Raw genomic sequence first — 20,883 nt, forward strand, 5'->3', positions numbered from 1 at the left:
GAGCTTTTCTTCTCTGCTCTCTGTCTCTTGAGCTAAGTACTAATTAACTGGGAATTTTAGGTTTCTATGTGTTATCATTTCCCATTTTGCCTGGTTTGTCATTACCAATCAATAATTCTCAGGTTTTAATTTCCATCAGCGGATATTCCGGCTGTAGTCCACCACCATCCATTAATTCACTCTTTTATCCATGCCCTCATTTTCCTTCATCAGATGAGCTTACCTCCCACTTCGCAAGGAAAATGGAGGTTCTATTCTGGAAACTCCGCCAACTTCCCCATAGGATAAAGCCCATATTCCTTACTACGTCATATAGATTTATTTATCATTTGTCTAATTCAGGCATTTTAAGCTTCAAAACTGGTCCATTCCTCAAATGTACTGTGTTCATTATCCTGGAGTTTACCAAAATTAATTTTCTTTGTTACATGTATATGGGAGACAGGAGATAACAAGGAATTGTTACTAATGCCATGTCCTTTGGTCATGACTTTCAGACCTGGTCTACAATCATACAGTGGATGCAGATAGGGATGGGCCAGAGGATTACTCTGTCAAAGTCTATGGAAATCTGTAGTTTAGAGCATTGTAAAGGCCTACGCATTTGGGAGTCTAAATCCCACAAAGATTTCCTCAGAAACTGGACGGATCCTGAGGAAAGCTAGACTTTCAAGTCCATAGATGGTATAAATGCACCCTTAGGACTTCCCCGAAGCATCTGGATGTTCAGAGAGTTAAGATTTCATCTGGGAGCCCAACAGCTTCTCACTCTTATTTGCATTTGACTCTCACTCCTTATTAATGTGAAAAATAAAGTTTATAGCGTAAAGAATTCTTGAAGCCATGAGAAGATGCAGACAGATAATTCTTATCTTTGAAGGAAGGAGAACTTTCCAGCATCTCTAAATTTCTTCTGGAAGTTAGGACTATAGGTTGCCTGAGTAAAGACTCTCCGTTCCTGTGTGTGTCTCTGCTGGGAACGTCAAAAGCTGAGAGAGTAGTTTAGCTGTAGGATCTGAATCATTGAGTCCTGTTCTCTATCAAGAGGCATATTACCTTGCATATTACTCCAGGGAGGATATACACATGGTCTGGTGGGTGTACCCTTTCTTTTCATGAGACTTCAATTCCTAATCTCTTTGCAAGTTCTTGGTGACTAGGTATTGTTTTTGCCTAGGATGAAGACAGATTAAGACCTAGAACCAAAGAAGCCAAATGGCCTCTTTGGGCCCCTTCCTTTAACTCAGTAGCGGAATCTCAGATTTCTACAGTTTCCCACTCTGAGAAAGTACATCCTAACTAATTAGAGGAAGCACATGCCAGAAAACTAGAGCAAAAGCTTTTGCCCCAGGCATGGAACAGGCTGATCGAGTTCATCCACAACAGGCCTTGCCAGGCTGAGGGAACAGCCTTTGCATTACAGAGTCAAAGAATAAGCTAAAGTGGAAACAGAAGTTTCTGAGGATACTTCATCCTGCCCATCTTGTTTTTCTCACCTTTTATTGAGGGCAGCGCATCTCAAAAGGTCACCCTTGCAGTGGCTCAGAGCTTGGCTTCTTTTTCTACTCACAGAAGAACTCCCCTCACTCACACACCCGCTCTAACACAACAGGCTATGCAGTGCCTTTGCCCTTGATCCTGGATCCTGACCTATCCTTGGCAGAGGGATTCAAGACCCTTCTTGAAGACTCCTTTATCAAATTCTCATTATTGGCTAATTCATCACCAGGAATGGTTTAGAACTTTTTGAAGGATGGGGCACTTCTCTAGTATTTTGACAGTTTGGACGGTGTGTAGAATGATCAGAGCTGTATAGGATTCAATTATTTCTTATTTCCGTATCTTATTCTTTAGGTGGTAGTCTCTTCCTTAAGAAGATGCCTAGGATAGCTGCCATTTTTTTTAGATTTAATTTCAAGCTGGATTGCTACAGTGAGGTGCAATACTACTCCTAATTCCTGTTTTGTAAAGCTACTGTTTTTTGTTAAAAGAAAGCTCAGTATTTTCTTTTACAGGTGAAATACTTAACATTGGAAAGAGTACTATTCTACAAATTGTGTTGAAGTTTCTTACCTATATGGAAAGTATTATTTGAATATGAAATTATAATAGCATTTATATCAAAGGCAATAAAGAAAAGCTAGTTTGGAGTATCCTGAACTGCTTCCTTCTAAAGTGCTAAAATTATGTATCTGAATTATTTTAGCGTTTTGCAAAGATGGCTGTAGGAACGGAGGAGCTTGTATTGCCGCTAATGTGTGTGCCTGCCCACAAGGCTTCACCGGGCCCAGCTGTGAAACGGGTAAGAATATCATACCATCTTCCAGAAGATGAATTTTTACACCCATGTATAAAGTAACCCATGAGGAAAATAATGTTTCAAGTGGGCTCTCAAAGCATGGCACTTGCTATTAACACAGAAGCTTAGGAGGCAGGAGGTGGGAAGTTTCAGTGAGGCGTTAGTCACTGGGCGTTTGCCCAAAGTCACTCTAAGGAGGTTTTGCAGCTATTATAACTAGAAGTATATTGAACTTTTTCAGAAAAATATGTTGGATTACCCAGGATTTTATGACTTCATAATTCACTTTACTCATTTGGAGCCCAGTTTTCCTGGAATCTATATGCCCATATTAAAGCATAGAGTCCAAGCATATGGCCACAGCTCACTTCCTGGGGCCCACTACTTCCTGCATCCACATTTGAGAATTTTTAATAAATTTTTACCTGGTCCATTTCATATTTTTTCATTGTTGTCTGTTTACAAAGTGTTTAAAGTTTTCTACCCCTTAATTATTCCTCATCCAAGTCTGTCCTGAACCTACTCTTTCTGATAGATACTAATAGTAGAAACTTTTAAAAATATTTAAAAATATATATGTGTGTAGTCTGTATATAGCTTATGACTGAAAGTAAGATGTTTTGTCCATTGAAAACACACGTTGAGAATTTAAAAAGTGCCTTGAGTATTAACCCCTAATTAAAATCATATCAATAGTAGTTTTGGTTTCTTTGGGTTAAGTGGGTTCTAACAGCAGATGACCTCACAAAGTCTGATTCTTCTCCCTAAGAGAAAGCTGCTGCCACCAGTGATTAGTGGTTACCACCTCCTCTTGCTTTCCATAAATCTCAGTGCAGTAGATGCAGTGAATGTCCTGTCTCCATCCCACCTGCAGTCATCGGGTTTAATAAATACACTGATCAGAACGTGAGACAGAAAATGCTCTGGTTCATTTGAGAAGTGAAAAGTTTACTGAATAAGTACTGCCACTGAGCACAGAAGGATGCTCACAAAAGGATCACTACATCCTTTCTTTCTGCAAGTACCTCTAAGTGGTGCTTTTCAAACTTCGGTGACTAACTGGTTACAAAGGTCTCTAACAGAAAATGCCTAGTGGCTATCTTTGATATGTGGGCCTCTTTCTTAAGCAGATCATTTCCAAAATCAAGAGTTCCAAAACTCATCGTGCATGTGAATCACCCATAGAGCTTGTTAACTTGATAAAAAAATACAGATTTCTGATAATTAACTATCATAGGACTTAGTAAATCAAAATCAGGTACTTCCAGTGCAGTGGTTCTACAATGTTTCTATCTCATGATCTCCAGTAGTACCCACACACGCATCAAGGTACACTAACAAGGTGTACATTCAGACCTATGGTAACTATGTTTCCTGAATACAGTATTTTATGCTGTTTCTGGTACGAAGTCTGGATACTGAAATAGTGGCTTTTTCAGGGAATTTTAGTGGTGTACAATTTTGAAATAAAGGCTGTCCCAGAAAATCTGGGATGAATAATAGTCATGCTCAATCCTGCGTATCATTTCTCCACTAAAAAAAAATTATATGGAGAGATTGTGAAAATGTGGAATGGCATAAGATTAATCTGAGCAATGTAAAATTTAAAACTGGAGTTAAAAGTAACCCAACAGAATATTTAGCTTTCTCTGTGTAGTTATCCTTGATCTTTCAGTCTGTAAGAGGACAAACACAAAAAGCCAAGGGCTTTGAGAAAGATGTATGTTTAAAATCTAGTCTTACTCTTTCCTTGTTATGTGGCCTTGGGCAAGGTGCATAACTTCTGTGTCTTTTACCCTCTGTACATCACCTTACTCTTCACAGGTCTCCTCGAAGATAGGTATTATCTTGGAGGTATTATCCATTTACAAACAAAAATATTGGGTTCATCGTGATTTAATTTTTCTAACATCAGAGAGCTAGCAGCTGAATACTAAGGTCTTTCTACTCCCAAATCCAGGTTTTTATCTATATAATTGCTTTTCAAAGTTTCTTCTGAAGTCACTCTAGTGACAGAGGAGAGAGAATGCCTCCTATCTGGGAAAATGTAATACCAACACTTGCCTTAAGGCATCTGTCCCAATTATTGCTCCAGGTTAGATCCCAATTCCTCACCTCCCAACACGACCATTTTTGTTGATGTAGTTATAAATAGAAGGTGTGCCCTTTAAAAAAATACCTTCAGATGAGAAGAGGCCCATTTGAAACAATTTATTCACCCATTTATTCAACAGATGTTTAATTAGGATCTGTTATATGCTGAGCACAGATCTAGAAACAGGATATAGCAGTGAACAAAACTGAGGCCCTGTCTGCATGGAAATTATAGTGTAGTGGAATGGAGGGACTATAAACAGGAAAATAAATGTCAGGTAACAATAGGTACTGTAGGGCTTCCCTGGTGGCGCAGTGGTTGAGAGTCCGCCTGCCGATGCAGGGGACACGGGGTTGTGTCCCGGTCCGGTAAGACCCCACATGCCGCGGAGCGGCTGAGCCCGTGAGCCATGGCCGCTGAGCCCGCGCGTCCGGAGCCTGTGCTCCGCAACGGGAGAGGCCACAACACTGAGAGGCCCACGTACCGGAAAAAAAGCAGAAAACAATAGGTACTGTAAAGAAAACTAAAGCAGATCGTATAAAATTATTTTATTAACCTCTGGACCTTACATATGATGGGTATTATTATTATTATTGATATTTACTTTATTAATAAAGGTAACTAACCTCAGCTTCTGTATCAAGTCCCAAAATTTCAGTGGTTAATATAAAAGGTGTATTGCTCATTCACATCTCAGTTTGATATGTTGAATGCGGTATTGAGGAGAGAGTTGAGGGGGATTGGGATTGGGGTTCCTCAAACTAGGGCCGCTGGCTATTGCCATTTAGTGAAGAAGCCATGCCCAGTACATGACCTCTAAAACTGCTAGAGAAGAGGACCACAGAGAAAGCACGGAAGATGCACACCCAGTGTTACTGCCTCAGGTCAGAAATGTCCCTTCCCGTCACATACCGTTGGTAAGATCTAACCACAAGGATTCAAGGGGTTAAGAAAGTGTAGCTGAGCTGAATGTCCAGGAAGATGAAACTGGTTTGGTGAGCATCAGGCCAGTCTTTTGCCATATCTGCTGTCTGTCATTGCTAGTGCAATTTACTCAAAGCAATCAAAACATTTAATGCATTTCCCTGATGTCGTCAGGACAGGGAACTCTGAGTTACTTCCTTTTTCGATCACTGCCATATTTATCCTCATCCCCCTGGCAGGGAGTCTCACCTTGGAATTGCTGGACCCCTGTAGGTCTGTGGATGGGCTTTGGGGTCCATGAATTCCCTGAGTATCTGTGCACGTGTACATTTTTCTGCAGGGAGAACCCGGGCTCTTAAAGATTTCATATGTGTTATATATTTCCAAATAGTTAAGAACCTCTAGAGAGAGAATCTTCAATGATTCATAAAGAGAACTAACTGCTATTTCATCCTGTGGCAGGTGATCCAAACCCAAATGTCCAATGTTTCTTTGGGAACCTTAAATCCAGAGACCCCAAACTGAGCTCCTCATTGCCTCCATGTCTCCTGCCTCACGTCCTCTTCCTCTTCTGTTTCCAAAACCCGGTTCTTCACTTCTATTTCCTGTTTCAGTGAGCGGCAGCCGTATCCACCCAGTTTTATCCCTTCGTCCTGCCCTCGCCTCCCCCCCTTCCTCCCCCTCTCCCTCCCTCCCACCAGTACTCAGGGAATCATCCCCTCACACCCCTTCCACATCCAGTCAAGTCCTTTTTGTTCTCGGTACTAGGGTCCCTTTCTTTCAAGTCTGGCTGCAACTACAGTATTTAGGCCTCTCAGGCATCTCTCTCCAGTGCAATCTCCACAGACTGTAAAAGCCCAAATCTGATCATATCACCCCAGACAGAAAAAAAAAGTCAGTACCTCCCATTGCCCTCGGGATAAAGGTCACATGTCTTACCATGACCTTCAAGATTTGACCGCTGCTAATCTACCCAGCTTTCGCTTTCTTGTCCATCTGTCTCCTCTCTTCACTTCCACACCAGGCATGGAGTTCTATGGGGGTAAAGGGTATAACTTGTTCACTTTTGAATCTTTGAGACATAGTACATAAGGCCTATACTTTATTAGGTGCTCCACAAATATTTGTTGAATAAATAAACAAAGGTGTGAATGAGGAAGAAAGAGATGATGTGGTTGCTTCCATATTTGCTGGATATTTTAAAATATTAGTTGAAAGAGGGCTTCAGGGTCATCTGGTCTTATACTTCCACGTGGCAGATGAGGTAATTATGGCACAGAGAGGTGAAGTTACTTGTATATGGTGTTTAATTATAGATACAGATGTGCAATTTAGAACTCATCTTCTGATTCTTATTCCAGTGTTTCCTTTTTCCCCCCTCCTTCCCTCCCTCCCCCCCCTCCTTCCTTCCTCCCTTCCTTCTTTCCTTTCTGCCTATGCCATGGTATATGCTCAGAGGAATTCATCCCACTGTCATCACTCATGAAGTCTGTGTTTTTGTTATGCCCACCCCTTCAGCTACCAGATAATCCTGTTGTCTTTAACAGTGACTTCTGTGGCAGGTTTTCTCTCCCCAGGGAGGGAAAGCATCCGGATTGCCTAGATTGCCCATGTATAGGTATGGCATAAATGTGGCCTGCTGGAGTTGGATACTGCCTGATAGCTTACAGAGGAGATTAATTCCTGGCCCCAGTGGTCATCTGTTGAGCCTTCACAATGGATCTCTGAGGATGACGTAAAAGGATTTACTGATTTTTTGAAAGACAATACTAATGTGCATGACATTTACCAACCCTTGTTACTTTAGTTGAAAAAGTCTCCTCTGAACCCCCTCCCCCAAATTTATTTAGGCTATTTCTGAATCATGTGTATCTTAGTGAAATGGTTGAATCCATTTACCAACGTCACAAAAGGGCTATGTGTATGTTTTTATTGAGTAAAATTAATTTTTCATGGCCTTCTTTTTTAGCTGCTGTGTAAGGTTACCCACTTGTACAGCATAACTTCATTTTTAATTAAACATCCTAATATTCCATCATGTGGTTAACTTGGGTTTAGCAGGGTGATTATTTCTTGGATAAACTCAGTAAAATATATTAGAAATCTGTGTGCTGGCGTTTAACAGCTCTATCACTGCCATGCTATATTTATTGCACAATTGCTAAACCTCCGCAAACATGTGTCTGCTGATCTAATTAATATGCAAAGCTGTCTTATTATACTGAAAGTAAATCTTTCAGTCATGATTTACAGCATAACTCTAAAAGATTTGACAGTCCCCTATAAGTAACTGCTGACTTAAATCAAATTAAGATGCTTATAACTGGGAAAAAGTTGATATCAAATGGCAAAGCTAAAAAAATATGCTGCAATATCAAAGAAAAGGAAATCAGACATTTTAGTGATAAATGGCTTTATGTGTATGTGTGTGTGTAAAATAATGGTTTTCTTGACCACAGATCAAAACATGAGATGAGATTTTAATTATTTACAGTGAGTAATTAAATGAATATAAATTTAGGTTGCATTCCTAAGTGTTTTTGTAGCTTTTTAATATCTGTAGTTTCAAGATGATAAAATGAAGCATGAGGCATATGTGAATGTTGCTTTACATCCAAGGTAACTTCAAATTGGTTGAGGTTGATTGATGTTTTAAAATTTGTATTATTACTGTTACAGTATAGGTAGTAAAAATGCTCTTGACCTCTTTTAAATAACGCTTTAATTGCTTAATGTTATGTCAAACCTTGGTTCTCCTTGAAGCATTTAACAGAGTGGTCAAGAACACAAAAATTGAAGTCAGAGAGACATCAGCCTGAGTCTAGCTCTACTGTTGACCAGCTGTGTGATCTTTTCTATGTTACTTCATTTTCTTATACCTTAATTTTTTATGTGTATAAAATGCAGATAATAATATCTACCTCATGGGTTGTTCTGGAGATTAAAAGAAGTAATATAAGCAAGGTGCACAGCACCCTGTCTTTGATGTGGTAAGCACTCAATAAATGATATTTGATATGATTATATTATACATTTTAAGTAAAATGTTCATACAGAGCTGTTTGAAGCTTTTAGATGTCCTTAAATTAGCGGTATATACCCTGAAATGTTATAAAATAAGGCTTAGGAATTAGAAATAATTCTAGTTTTCTTGACTTATTTATAAACCTGCTTTAAGTATAACTTTACTACACTGTAATGGTTTAACATGTTTAATTTAGGAATTTGCATTCTTTACGTTTACTTATAATTGCTTTATTTTAGTCCTAATGCAAGTCTTTAAAATTTAATGTTTTATGGAAATTTGTCTTTGTACTATTCGAAAATTAGTTAAAAGTTCTCAGTGTTAAATCTCAAGGTCATTCTTCCAAGTCCTTCAGGTTAACTGGAAAAAGATCTTACTCTTTCCATGTATCAGTCATGTATAATAGATAAGAAGTCTGATGGGGAAATTTTTCAGGCTCTTTTATTTTAAGACCTACCTAGTTAGCACTGGAAATGATGACACGTCATGGAGTTAATGTAAGGGAAAAAAACGTAGGTTTCAAACTGTTAGAAGGCAGGTCTCCAAAAAAGAAAAAGAAAAAAAAGCCAAGTGGATTATTTGGGAATTTGGAAAAGATCTTCACTTTTGCTTTAAAAGTATTGCTAATTTTTTCAAGGGATCACCCTTGAATATAACTTATATTGTATTATACCCTTGAGTTCCTAGTATTCATATCCCCTCTTCTTCTTTTTATTCAAAGAAAACCAAATAAAGTCACTTTTTAGATTTTTCTTTGATATTATTCTAAAATTAATTAACTGAATACTTAATATTTGAAAAAGCAATTTATGTACACGGTATAAAATTTAAAAGGACAGGGCTTCCCTGGTGGCGCAGTGGTTGAGAGTCCGCCTGCCGATGCAGGGGACACGGGTTCATGCCCCGGTCCGGGAAGATCCCACATGGCGTGGAGCGGCTGGACCCGTGAGCCATGGCCGCTGAGCCTGCGCGTCAGGAGCCTGTGCACCGCAACGGGAGAGGCCACAACAATGAGAGGCCCGCGTAACGCCAAAAAAAAAAAAAAAAAAAAAAAAAATTTAAAAGGACAAAGAACATATAATGAAAAGTAAATTTCCTTTTTATCTCTTCCCTAAACATTTGTTTTTTTCCCCTTAAGAGCATGCCTTGGAAATCATACTATTGATATATTCTCATTAGACAGAATGATTCAAATAGGAAAGTCAGTGTTATAGGCGCATGCTGCCACTCAAATAATAGACTTTTAATTTGTAACTCTGGGGTTGCTAATAAGAATGCACATCTTGGGTACAAGATCTTTCTTTTCCTTTGGGCACCCCCATACTTTGGTTGGGAATGTTCTGCCACTTTCTCCATATAGTCTAAATATTTTTTTACAGACATAAGCTGATGAATTTCTATTCATTAGTAATATGATGGGGGAGGTACAAACTTGATATCTTGGAGAGACTTTAGAAAGTGGTAAAGACACGAATAGCTATCTGGGACTTAGTCTTCTCTAATTCAAAATATATCTAGGATACATTTTATTTATAGTCAAATTATCTTTGCTTCTTGCATTCCATTTCTTTCTTCTATGTTTTGTTTCTTTCTTCCTGAAGGACCTACCTTAGTACTCTCTTAGAGTTAGTCTATTCATGGCAAACTCTCTTTCTCTAATATGGGCTTTATGCCATTTTCAGTCTTAGGTGAACTAGGTGTAGAATTCCAGGTGTTTTCTCTAAGCACTGTGAGGGAAGTATTCCACTGCCTTCCCGGCCTCTGAGATTTGTGTTTAGAAGTCTGCTGTCAGTTCAATTGTATCAATAATTCATTTAAAAATACATCTTTTCTTTGAAGATCCTCCTTTCCTTGGGGTTTGTGGTTTCAGTGCATTTTATCTGTATATTTATTTATCTTGTTTAGGGCTCATTTAGATGATTGAATCTGCGGAGTCATCTCTTTCACTTGTTTTGGAAAACACTCCATCTTTATGTCCTTGAATATTGCTTCTCTCTCATTCTCAATTCTTTCCTTTTGGACTTCCTATTGGATGTATGTTGGCCATTATCTTTCTGTGTTTCTTCAACTTTCTTTAGTATTTTCCATCTCTTTATCTCTCATGCTGTGACCTTTGTGATTTCTTCATATCTGTCCCCCAGTCTATCAGTTATCTCCTCTCCTCAGGTTTGTCTAATCCTTTGTTAGCTTATCTGCTGAATTTTTTTTTAAATAACTATCTTTTTTATTCCTAGGAGTTATATTTTTCAAATCATTTAGTTCTTTTGTTTTTTTCCCCCTTAGTTCTTATTCATTTCTTATGATTTTGATTCCTTCTTTTATGTCTTTAAAACACTTACATTACATTATAATCTTCATCACGTTGCTGTATTGTCTGAAGTTCAGGGGGGTCTAAATCATCTGAAGTTAAGGGGATCTAGATCTGCCTTTTGTTGTGTTTGCTGACTCTTGCCCATGATACAGTGTTGCCTTACATGTTTGTTTGTTTGTTTGTTTCTTTTTAATGTCTGATCTTATCTTCATTGAAGATTTACCTGTGAAACCTGAGGTCTTTTCTCTCCAGAGGAATTTTGAATTTGCTTCTGCAGGTATACCAGGAGTATTGCAATCAATATTTGAGTTAATTTCTTTGCCAAGTGATATACCACAGAGATGGTATAATTTTAAAGCACAGAACTCTGTAAGAGCAAACATTTCTTCCTCCCCACTGCAGTACAGGCAAAATGGTGTCTTCTCCTAATCTCCTGTGCTGGTGAATGTTTTATTTGTGTGTGTGTGTGTATGTGTGTTTCTATCCTACACTTAAGCTGAAGGGCAGCCCTTCAAGGATCCTGCTGTCACCATGTGGGCCATAAAATCCAAATCTGGTGTTTAGCTTTTTCTTGTGCCATATAGGAATTTCCATTTTTTAAAATGAGCTCACTTATGAATTTAAAATTATTTTTAAGCCATGTGTTTGTAAGAAAGAAGGTTTTAAGTGATGCAGTTTTCAGTATGACTGAAATTGGAAAAAAAGCCACTCATTTTAAACATAAGTGTGATTTTATTGATGCTTAGTGACTCCTGCGAGTTCTCAACTCTGGTTGCTAATAAATCTGCAGACTGTGAGGTGACACTCATGGTGGCAGAATGAAAATGGGGTGGAACACAGGAAGAAACAGTTGTAATATGAACAGCTTAATAGAATATACTAGGAACAGAGCTGTGGATGCAGCTATTTCTTTCTTTTCCCTCAATTCCTGATGCTCCCTGGAGGGTTCATATCCACGGCTAGTTTCTGTTTCTTTCTTCGTGTAAACTTTCTGGAAGAAGCCGCTGGCACTTAGGTACAACAAACCCATAACAGTCAGCTTTATCCAGCTGATAAGTGACTCTTCCTTAAGAACTCTCCTGGTTTTTGAGAGAATAAAATATATTCTAGGTAATGTATTTTTAGATTTAAACTAAAATGTGGTACAGAGGGACAGTTTAATATCAAATATATGGGTGTACACTCAAAGAAGATGAATCCAATTCGCAAATGACATAGATTGGGGAAGGTAGCTAATATGGCAAAAACAGGACCAAGATTCAAATTTATTCAGATTGTATGAACAAGAGGATCGAAATAACCCTATGACACTTAACAAACATTTAAAAACACTTCCTGTAGTTGTCCTACTTTCAGCTTTCAAATAAGGACACACTCCTTCTACCAGAGTTTCATTTTTAGATTCTTAATTCTGAGCTCTTACATCTTGGGCCCACATTTGTTGTACCCTTTGCCCTACCCTTCGACTGTCTTCTTTTCTTTAGTTGTCCTTTCTCTCCTCCGCCTTTTCCCTATTCCCTCCTACTGGTATATGGGTTCCTTGAGAATAGAAAGGAAACCTACAATTTTGTGTTTCTCATAGGGCTCAGCATCATGTTTTGCATATAGTAGGCATTCAATGAATGTTAATAAAATATAAATACACTCTTGAATTTTGGTTAGAAAAAACAATTGCATGGGATAGAGGAAACCGACTTTAACAGTTTCATGGTTTACTTGACTGCTGATCCAAGTTAAGTATGAGCAAAAGTACAATGCGCTAGCTCTGAAAGAAAATATATACTTAGCCTGTGTTAAGAGAAACAGAGTACACAAAATAATATAAATAATAGTCTCCCTGAATTCTGTATTACTTATCCCATGGTGGAATATTCTATTCACTTTGGCCAACAGATTTTAAGAGGTTATTGGCAAATGGGAGTGTGATTAGGGAAAAGTTACCTGAGAGGTGAAAGCCTTGGCAGATATAAGAGGATTGTTGAATAAACCCTAGGTGTTTAACCAGGAGATGAAAAAAATAAGGAACTTGAAAGATAGCATACAAACTATCCTTAAATACATGGAGAGCTAAACTAGTATGTGAATTTAGGATTTTATGTGTAGCTGTAATGTGAAAAACTAGTAAATATACCAGAAGACAAGTTTGAGCTCCAAATAAGAAATAGGCTGATCTCAAGAATCATATGAAAGTGGGATGGCCCAGCCTCCATGTTCCGGTAGAGTGTAGATGACCAAATGTTAGAAGCACTTAAGGCCTTGAGGATCTTCACATGGGTCTAGCTGCCCTTGGTTTATTGGAATGATCTAGGACTCTTCTTGTTACAATTTTTCATAACAGTAGTTACTTCAAACTGCGTGTCTCAGGGTACTTCCTAAAATAATAAAAAGGCAATGTAGCCTGATGATTAAGAGTTAAGAGTGGGTTTGGAAGATAGCTCTCTGGGTACAAATCCAGGCTCTGCCACTAACTAACTGTGTGGACTGGGACAAGTTACTGAATTTTTATATGTTTCTGTTTCCTTGTTTTAAAATTGAATGATAATAATAATCCTTATTTTATTGTATTGTTGAGAAGGCTACAGCAGTGAATACATACAAACAGTTACAGCATTGACTTGGTACATGTTAGTTATTATTATGACCTTACCCCTAATCCCTACAGTAACCCTCTAGAGAAGTTAATATTACCAGATGAGGAAAGTAAGATTCAGAAAGATTCAGTAATTTTTTTCTGGGCTATATAGCCAGTAAAGTGGGGAAATAAGGAATCATGCCCAGGGCTGATCAAATTAAAATACTCTGTGACCTCTACTGCACCTTAAAGATGATTAAATGCCTTTGAAAATGGCAACAAACTTTGTGGAATACAGGTGCCAAATTATCTAAATTAAACATTTATTAAGTTCCTGGGCACACATATGAAGATGCAGAAAGTAAAAGTCAGGGTTTTTTTTTGCTCTTGGGAGTTTATATCTCTGTCTAATGCACAGGGGAGCATTTTACCTAAATGACAGGTAAAGAACAGGTGGAAACAACAATAATAGTATACCTTTTATGTGATTGCTAACTACTAATCTTCTCTGATATGGTAATCCCAGAAGAAATTGCTCTCAAGAAGAGTGAATTCTGGAGCTGTAACCTGGCAGTTGTAATTTACAGGGGCCTGGAAGGCAAGCAAACAGCTGATTAAATGTGTGAAAAGTGCAATCTAAACTGTTAGGCAGGCTTTTTATTGCCAATTTTCTCAATATTCAGTCTGAAGGTAATTATAAGGCTGAAAAAGAGTGAGCTTCCACCTCTTGTTTAATCAAAAGCCTTAACAAAACAAGTTAAAGGAATTCTCTGATAGTCTTTTAAGATGTGGAACTCCTTCCACTCCTTCTTAGATGAGGTGTTTTCATTTGCGTTGAGAAACCTTCAAAATATAAATCACTCACTCAAGTATGTTTTCTTTCTGCAGATTTTAAAAGGCCCAACCCCAGTCTTAAAATGAACCTTACTTTTTTTCCTTTTTTATATAGAGCCAAGAATATTTTTACTACTTATTCTTTTTTTTTTTTTTTTTTGCGGTACGCGGGCCTCTCACTGTTGTGGCCTCTCCAGTTGCGGAGCACAGACTCCGGACCCGCAGGCTCAGCGGCCATGGCTCACGGGCCCAGCTGCTCCGCGGCATGTGGGATCTTCCCAGACCGGGGCACAAACCCGTGTCCCCTGCATCGGCAGGCAGACTCTCAACCACTGCGCCACCAGGGAAGCCCCACTACTTACTATTCTTGTTAAAAACGTTTAATTCAAGGAAAATAAAATCAGTTAATTGCAACTGTATTTCTTTTTGCTTGAAAGTCAGTCAGCCCGATGGATTCTATAAACATGACAACTTATTCATTACTATCTTCCTGGTTTTGACCATTCATAACAAAAAGAAATTAATTAAAACACAGAGACCTATAAACAGTCCTGAATAGCCAAGAATCAAAAGTAAGTTTCATATGGTAGTTCTATTTTTAGTTTCTTAAGAAACCCGCATACTGTTCTCCATAGTGGCTGTATCAGTTTACCATATGACCCAGCAATCCCACTACTGGCCGTATACCCTGAGAAAACCATAATTCAAAAAGAGTCATGTACCACAATGTTCATTGCAGCACTATTTACAATAGCCAGGACATGGAAGCAACCTAAGTGTCCATCGACAAATGAATGCATAAAGAAGATGTGGCACATATATACAATGGAATATTACTCAGCCATAAAAAGAAACATAATTGAGTTATTTGTAGTGAGGGGGATGGGCCTAGAGTCTGTCATACAGAGTGAAGTAAGTCAGAAAGAGAAAGACAAATACTGTATGCTAACACACAGATATGGAATCTAAAAAAGAAAAAAATGGTTATGAAGAACCTAGGGGCAGGACAGGAATAAAGACGCAGAGGTAGAGAATGGACTTGAGGGCATGGGGAGGGGGAAGGGTAAGCTGGGACAAAGTGAGAGAGTGGCATGGACATATATACACTATCAAATGTAAAACAGATAGCTAGTGGGAAACAGCCGCATAGCACAGGGAGATCAGCTCGGTGCTTTGTGACCACCGAGAGGGGTGGGATAGGGAGGGTGGGAGGGAGATGCGAGAGGGAGGGGATATGGGGATATATGTATATGTATAGCTGATTCACTTTGTTATAAAGCAGAAACTAACACACCATTGTAAAGCAATTATGCTCCAATAAAGATGTTGAAAAAAAAAGTTTCATATTACAGGATGTCAGAACCTTTCCTCAGTGAATGTTGGGAAGGGGACTCTTTGCATAAGTCACGAAACTTAATTACAAACCAGAGGGTGCTGAATCTCTGTTACACAGATAATTTTGCACCCCACACTGAATGAGAGGTTATATTTAGTAAGTGTCTACAATCAATTAGATTAGAGTCAATCAACTAATTTTAGCTTATGTAGGAGCAGAATAGGGAGAATTATCAGAATTTGTTGAAATTATTAATAAATATTAATACCATATTATGTAAGATCAAATCTTTACCTTCAAGTTTACATTCCTAAAGGCAAATAGAACGGAGATGTTTGTTGTACACTTGCTGTGCTCATTTACCTTAGACTTTGCCCCACTACTGGAATGTCTCTTTTGGAAATCGAATATAACTTCTTTTTTTTTTTTTTTTCCTTGCGTTATGCGGGCCTCTCACTGTTGTGGCCTCTCCCATTTGCGGAGCACAGGCTCCGGACGCGCAGGCTCAGTGGCCATGGCTCACGGGCCCAGCCGCTCCGCGGCATGTGGGATCCTCCCGAAACGGGGCACGAACCCGCGTCTCCTGCATCGGCAGGCGGACTCTCAAGCACTGCGCCACCAGGGAAGCCCATCGAATATAACTTCTTAATCACTATCTCTAAAGTGTTCAAGTTTCTTTACCTTCCTGCACCAAATTCTTTCAGGCAACCCCTTTTATTGGTTTCCTTGACATGACATTTTCTCCAGACTGTCGTACACCTGCTGTACACCTCCAGACGGTTGTCACACCTACAACCTTATGTTGTAGGTATTGTGACTCACATTTTGGGGGAAAAGATAGAGAAGTAAGTGAATTGCCCAAGGTGACATAGCTATTCAATTGAAGAGCTTGGAGTTACACACAGGAGGACCTAAATCTAAAGCCCATCAGCAAATGCTGCACTGTACCGCCACTTGACAGCCCTCACACACGTGAGCTCTCACTGCTCTTCCTTTCCTGCCTGACTGCCTTTGTTTGCAGGTTTTTTTCCTTCTTCTCATCTCCTGAATGTGGAGATTAAATTACACACTTGATCTCTTTCTTAACACTGTCTCCTTTGTGGAGCTCATCTACCCTCATGTCTTCAAAAGGAAACATCCTGTCCAGACACCTCCACAGCTTAACTCCCACACCTCAAGGGGTTACTATCTCTTTCTACTTGGACATTTTGCACTACACAGCAGCTCGCTTCCCTTGTGTTACCTGGATCCTGCATGCTTTCCTTCCTCTGTATTGGAATCACCTTGGCCTGAAAAACCACCCATCTCCTTTCATTTCCTTCATTCCCCTAAAGCAACACCAATAATCTGTAGTAGAATTTTAGCCAAAGTTTTGAGCGTAAAGGCTGAGGTCTAAATAGGAACAAAGCAAAGGCCAGAAACCAAAATCAAATAGAGATCCCATTTTTCTGAAAATGCTTTGACTGTTTCTTGCTTGAGTCAGAGACAGATTTCTGTTAAGCCAATAAAGCTTAAGCTCTACTTATCTGACCGTGCTTCCTTCTTTCAAGGTCTTAGGAAGAGCCCTAGCAATGTGCTCACCTGGTCATATATTTTTGTAAAATTAGCAATAGTTATATATCTTGGTAATCTCTTTTTTTCTGAAGGGACCCTCAGAATTATAAAGGCTCTGGTCCCCAGATTCATTCCTACAGAGTAATTCTTCCCAGGCAGGATATCTCCTACTCTAAAGCCCTGGCATCATACTTCTATTCTCTCTAGATCCTTCTTTTTCCTGAGACCCCTATCCTCTCTTTGTAGCTCTCAATTTAAACCTTTAAATCCCTCTCTCTCTCTCTCTCTCTCTCTCTCCCCCCCCCCCCCCCCCCCCCCCCCCCCCCCCTCTCTCTCCCTGTCTCTCTCTCTCTGCCCCCACCCCCTTTCCTCTCCCCATGCTCTGGGAGAAGGGAGCAGCGCCTTTCATACCCAAAGGGGTCATCAGCATATTTTCCTAAAGCAAGACTTTTTCCTCTGTTAGGACATGTGCCACTGTCCTATGATGTAAGAACTATTTCAATTATTATTTTGAACTGCCTTTTAAAATTTCCTGACACATCAGCTAGTCATTATTGAAAACTTACCATATGCCAAACATTGTGCTAATTGCTTTACATTTATTAACTCTATTTAATCATAAAAACAATACTCTGAGGTATGTGTAATTATTTCCATGATCATTTTAAAAACCAATGCTTAATGAGGTTAAATAATGCTTCCAAGGTCACCATAGCAGGCATATGGTAGGCTCTTGATCTAATTACACCTGGCTCCAGACATGCACTCATCACCACTTCTTCATTTTACCATCCAAGTATCACTATTCTGTGAAACTCTCCTTGATTTGTCCAACCAGAAGAATTCTTGCCCTCCTCTCCACAACCATGTTAGTGCCAATTTTATTTTACTTCCCTCAAATTACCTCGTACTGTTATTAGTCTTAAAGCACAAGAACATTACCTAAAACTTTTAGGGAGTTTCAGTGATTCATGGAAATCATCCCAGTAATTTATGGATTGGCTTTTATGACTAAAAAACATTTCTGTTTTATTGAGATAAAGGAGATGACTATTATGAAATTCATAAGTATGCTACTTTAAAAAATTCTATTGAAAAGGGAAGTCATTTAATACCTTAAGCAGAATATTACTTATATGGCTTACGTCCCTTAAGTGATGAACCTGGGCTGCATTATAGAAAATGTATACTTGTGTCATTCAGGGACTTGAAAATGCAGTGTGTCATCTTTCCTAACGGGTGATGTTGGCTGTAACAAGGAGTTGGGGGTGTCTGTTAAAAGAAAGCAGTTGGGGCTTCCCTGGTGGCGCAGTGGTTGAGAGTCCGCCTGCCGATGCAAGGGACATGGGTTCGTTCCTCGAGGCTGTAACAAGGAGTTGGGGGTGTCTGTTAAAAGAAAGCAGTTGGGGCTTCCCTGGTGGCGCAGTGGTTGAGAGTCCGCCTGCCGATGCAAGGGACATGGGTTCGTGCCTCGGTCCGGGAAGATCCCACGTGCCGCGGAGCGGCTGGGCCCGTGAGCCATGGCCGCTGAGCCTGCGCGTCTGGAGCCTGTGCTCCACAACGGGAGAGGCCACAACAGTGAGAGGCCCGCGTACCGCAAAAAAAAAAAAAAGAAAGCAGTTGTTCTTAGTTGATAGGGGAAACAACTACAAGCCTAATCAGTGGCTTACTAATAATAGCTGTCACCTGATTCTGATGAATTTGGCTACTGACATATGCACAAAAAGGATAAATCAGTACTTACGGATTGGATTGGGGCGAGTATATTTTAAACTATGAGTTATGAGTTGAGTGGGCATTAATGTGACTCAGTGAGGGGAGTAGGAAGAGAGGGAGGCAGGGATACTTTCTCAGATGCAATGGGTATAAGAAGAAGGTGAGACTGAATGTGGAAACCAGTCATCTGAGCAACAGGTAAGGTACGTATGTAGTGGGTTGGAGCCAGCTGGCAATTGCCAGAAGAAGAACGGGTCTGTGCAAAGTTTCTGTGAGGAGGACATCAACAGGCATTCTGAAGAAATTTGGGTTTGCTTTTGTTGTTACAAACAAAATCAAGAATAGTACTTAAGAGGAACCTTAATGGAAGTACTTTTTTAGCAAGTATTGCTTAAAAGTAGAGCTGCTTTGGACTTGAAAAGACTGCCTGGAGCAAACTTGTTCATCTGCCTCTTTGAATTTAAATGTCATAAAAGGAGTATTTTGGTGTCCAGTGGTTCGTTTTTCACTGAATTGACTGAGAGGAATGAGCACAAACTCAGAGGTTCCAAAATGTAGGCAGCCTAACATCACGGTCAAAAGTGTACCTAAATGTAAGGCCAGAAACTATCAAACTCTTAGAGGAAAACATAGGCAGAACACTCTATGACATAAATCACAGCAAGATCCTTTTTGACCCACCTCCTAGAGAAATGGAAATAAAAACAAAAATAAACAAATGGGACCTAATGAAACTTCAAAGCTTTTGCACAGCACAGGAAACCATAAACAAGACCAAAAGACAACCCTCAGAATGGGAGAAAATATTTGCAAATGAAGCAACTGACAAAGGATTAATCTCCAAAATTTATAAGCAGCTCATGCAGCCCAATAACAAAAAAACAAACAACCCATGGGCTTCCCTGGTGGCGCAGTGGTTGAGAGTCCGCCTGCCGATGCAGGGGACACGGGTTCGTGCCCCGGTCCGGGAAGATCCCACATGCCGTGGAGCGGCTAGGCCCGCGAGCCATGGCCGCTAAGCCTGCGCGTTCGGAGCCTGTGCTCCGCAGTGGGAGAGGCCACAACAGTGAGAGGCCCGCGTACCACAAAAAAAAAAAAAAAAAAAAAAAAAAAAAAAAAAAAAAAAAACAAACAACCCAATCCAAAAATGGGCAGAAGACCTAAATAGACATTTCTCCAAAGAAGATATACAGACTGCCAACAAACACATGAAAGAATGCTCAACATCATTAATCATTAGAGAAATGCAAATCAAAACTACAATGAGATATCATCTCACACCAGTCAGAATGGCCATCATCAAAAAATCTCGAAACAATAAATGCCGGAGAGGGTGTGGAGAAAAGGGAACACTCTTGCACTGCTGGTGGGAATGTGAATTGGTACAGGCACTATGGAGAACAGTATGGAGTTTCGTTAAAAAACTACAAATAGAACTACCGTATGACCCAGCAATCCCACTACTGGGCATATACCCTGAGAAAACCATAATTCAAAAAGAGTCATGTACCAAAATGTTCATTGCAGCTCTATTAACAATAGCCCGGAGATGGAAACAACCTAAGTGTCTACCATCGGATGAATGGATAAAGAAGAAGTGGCACATATATACAATGGAATATTACTCAGACATAAAAAGAAACGAAACTGAGCTATTTGTAATGAGGTGGATGGACCTAGAGTCTGTCATACAGAGTGAAGTAAGTCAGAAAGAGAAAGACAAATACCGTATGTTAACACATATTTTTGGAATTTAAGAGAAAAAATGTCATGAAGAACCTAGGGGTAAGGCAGGAATAAAGACACAGACCTACTAGAAAATGGACTTGAGGATATGGGGAGGGGGAAGGGTAAGCTGTGACAAAGCGAGAGAGTGGCATGGATATATATACACTACCAAACGTAAAATAGATAGCTAGTGGGAAACAGCCGTATAGCACAGGGAGATCAGCTCGGTGCTTTGTGACCGCCTAGAGGGGTGGGATAGGGAGGGTGGGAGGGAGGGAGACGCAAGAGGGAAGAGATCAAGAACATATGTGTATGCATGACTGATTCGCTCTGTTGTAAAGCAGAAACTAACACACCATTGTAAAGCAATTATAACTCCAATAAAGATGTTAAAAAAAAAAAGTGTAAGCTTTGGAGTCAGGATGCTGGAGTTCACTCTCTCGGGTCCACCACTCAAGGCTGTGTGGTAGTTGAGTGAGTGACTGCATC

At 39.6% G+C, this 20,883-nt stretch overlaps 1 protein-coding gene across 1 annotated transcript in view; it reads left to right on the forward strand.

Annotated features, from left to right (window-relative positions):
- The window catches only part of NELL2 (neural EGFL like 2), a gene marked incomplete at its 3' end in the record, with an annotated part of 344,840 nt that overhangs the window by 266,098 nt on the left and 57,859 nt on the right, over positions 1–20,883 (forward strand). Inside the window, exon 15 of the mRNA XM_007471548.1 lies at positions 2,207–2,302. Coding sequence (XP_007471610.1) covers positions 2,207–2,302 — 96 coding nt within the window. The remainder of the gene's footprint in view (positions 1–2,206; positions 2,303–20,883) is intronic.

Source organism: Lipotes vexillifer, unplaced genomic scaffold, assembly GCF_000442215.2.
Source record: "Lipotes vexillifer unplaced genomic scaffold, Lipotes_vexillifer_v1.1 scaffold794, whole genome shotgun sequence".
Classification (NCBI taxonomy): domain Eukaryota; kingdom Metazoa; phylum Chordata; class Mammalia; order Artiodactyla; family Lipotidae; genus Lipotes; species Lipotes vexillifer.